The sequence below is a fragment of the Penaeus chinensis genome, chromosome 18, assembly GCF_019202785.1.
Source record: "Penaeus chinensis breed Huanghai No. 1 chromosome 18, ASM1920278v2, whole genome shotgun sequence".
Taxonomy (NCBI): Eukaryota; Metazoa; Arthropoda; class Malacostraca; order Decapoda; family Penaeidae; genus Penaeus; species Penaeus chinensis.
The window spans coordinates 28790902-28793401 of NC_061836.1; the positions used below are offsets into that span (position 1 = coordinate 28790902).

The 2500-nt window shown below is 38.8% G+C and overlaps 1 protein-coding gene across 1 annotated transcript in view; it reads left to right on the forward strand.

The window, feature by feature from the left end:
* LOC125034652 (cubilin-like) overlaps positions 1-2500 on the forward strand; it is a 334702-nt gene that overhangs the window by 278262 nt on the left and 53940 nt on the right. The window contains 4 exon segments of the mRNA XM_047626554.1: positions 150-324; positions 765-949; positions 1144-1306; positions 2191-2390. Of these exon segments, the coding sequence (XP_047482510.1) occupies positions 150-324; positions 765-949; positions 1144-1306; positions 2191-2390 (723 nt within the window).

A 2500-nucleotide genomic window follows, 5' to 3' on the forward strand; every position in this document is an offset into this window, starting at 1 on the left:
CAAACAAAAATACAAGAGAATACAATATGGAAAAATAATATATGTGTGTGTGTGTGTGTGTGTGTGAGTGTGTGTGTGTGTGTGTGTGTCAGTGTGTCAGTGTGTCAAAATCTCCATCTCAAATTGTTAATCGAAAAACCTCTCCCAAGATCCACGACGGCAGAAGGTCGACGGCGCCGCTGATAGGACGCTACTGCGGACAGACGCTTCCGGGCAACAACGGCACCGTCATCACCACCCACAACGTAATGTACCTTTGGTTCCGCTCGGACGAGTCTCACGCCGCCACGGGATTCAGCTTGACGTGGAACGCTACTGACCCAGGTACTTATACATACATATATACACACACGCATGTACATGTAGATGTATATGCACATGTACACATACACCTTTACAGGACAGGTTGGCCTTTTTTTTTTTTTTTTTTTTTTTAATCAAACATTAAGAAAAATATATATATCTGCATTGAAATCGTCAACAAATGCTGTTTTCCTGCGAATGTGACTTTAGCAGACAAATATTATCAGCGGTTGTAGTGCTATGATATCTATTTCACAACCATGTACTATGCCATCAAGAAAATAATAATACTTGATTTACTCTCTCAATGGCTTTTCATACAATGCAGACGATTTTGAATGAATGGACGCTTTAGGCAAGCTATACTTATCATATCCACTGTTTACATTTCCCTCTCTCGGCGCATTTATTTACTTATCCCTACCTAGTAACTATGAATGAACTTCCCTTCCTATAAACAGTTTGCGGGAGTGACATCAGGGACTTGGAATACGGATCGATAAATTCCCCTGGGTATCCTGGTAATTATCCGCATTTGCGTGATTGCTACTGGACAATAAGGGTCACGCCTGGCAAGAGAATTAGGTTCCACTTCGCAACATTGCAGATTGAGAACCACGCCAACTGCAGTTATGATTTCCTTGAAGTAAGAGGTTATGTGATCTTTAAGGGACTGTGGGTTACATATCTGCGCCTGAAATGTGTTTTCTATCAAGACATTCATCATTTGCATGTTACCAAGACTGAGAATGAATCGCTTCATTCCCAAAGTAGAAAGAACATTAGTAATAATGAATCAGCCTGAAGAATCAATAACCCTTTTTTCACATCCCAAAAAAGGTTCGCGACGGCCTGACGGAGACGGGACACCTCCTGGCGAAGTACTGCTCCTCCCAGGCACCGGCGCCGCTCACGACGTCGGGCTCAGAGGCTTTCCTGCACTTCCACTCCGACATCTCCATGACCGACACGGGATTCCATATTGCCTTCAGCTCGGAGCCCGGTAAGCTGGTGTTGGTGCGAGGCGGAAGGTAGTGATACGAAAAAAAGAGAAAGGAGAGAAAGAAAGAAAGATAATAAATATATATATGCATATATACATGTGTGTGTGTGTGTGGTATATATATGTATGTATATATATATTTATATATATATATGTATATATATATATATATATATATATATATATATATATATATACATGTATATGTATATGTATGAGAAAGAAAGAAAGATAATAAATATATATATGCATATATACATGTGTGTGTGTGTGGTATATATATGTATATATATACATATATATATATATATATATATATATATATATATATATATACACACATGTATATGTATATGTATATATATATATATATATATATTTGAATATATATATATATTTATATATATATACACATGTATATGTATATGTATATATATATATATATATATATATATATATTTGAATATGTATATATATTTATATATATATGTATATATATATATATATATACACATGTATATGTATATGTATATATATATATTTGAATATGTATATATATACATATATGTGTAAATATATATATGAATATGTATATATATATTATGCACACACACACACACACACACACACACACACACACAACATATATATATATATATGTATGTATGTATGTATGTATGTGTGTGTGTGTGTGTGTGTGTGTGTGTGTGTGTGTGTGTGTACACGTACATGTGTGTGTAGAAAATCATTCGGCACAAATCCAATCACATTTACCTCCCCCCCCCCTCTCCCATGAACAACTCACAGCTCAACCCCCCCTCACCCCCCCCCTCCACCCCTTCTCACCCCTCACCCTCTCACACTCTCACCCTCCCCACCGTCAGGAATCCCCGGCTGCGGAGGCCTGTTGACGAACGACATGGGCGTGTTCTCTGTGCCCACGCTGGATGACCGCTACCAGAACAACATCCGGTGCGAGTGGCTCATCCGCGTGCCCCCAGGCGAGGTCATCCAGCTCAACTTCACCGAATTCCACCTGGAAGGACCTCTCTTCGGCAGCCGCTGTCGTTATGACTACGTGGAGGTAAAGTTTCCCCCCCGATAGATGGCTTGGTTGTCATGTAAAGATAGATAGATTAGTTGTCATGGGAAGATAGATAGCTTAGTTGTCACGTAAAGATAGATGACTTAGTC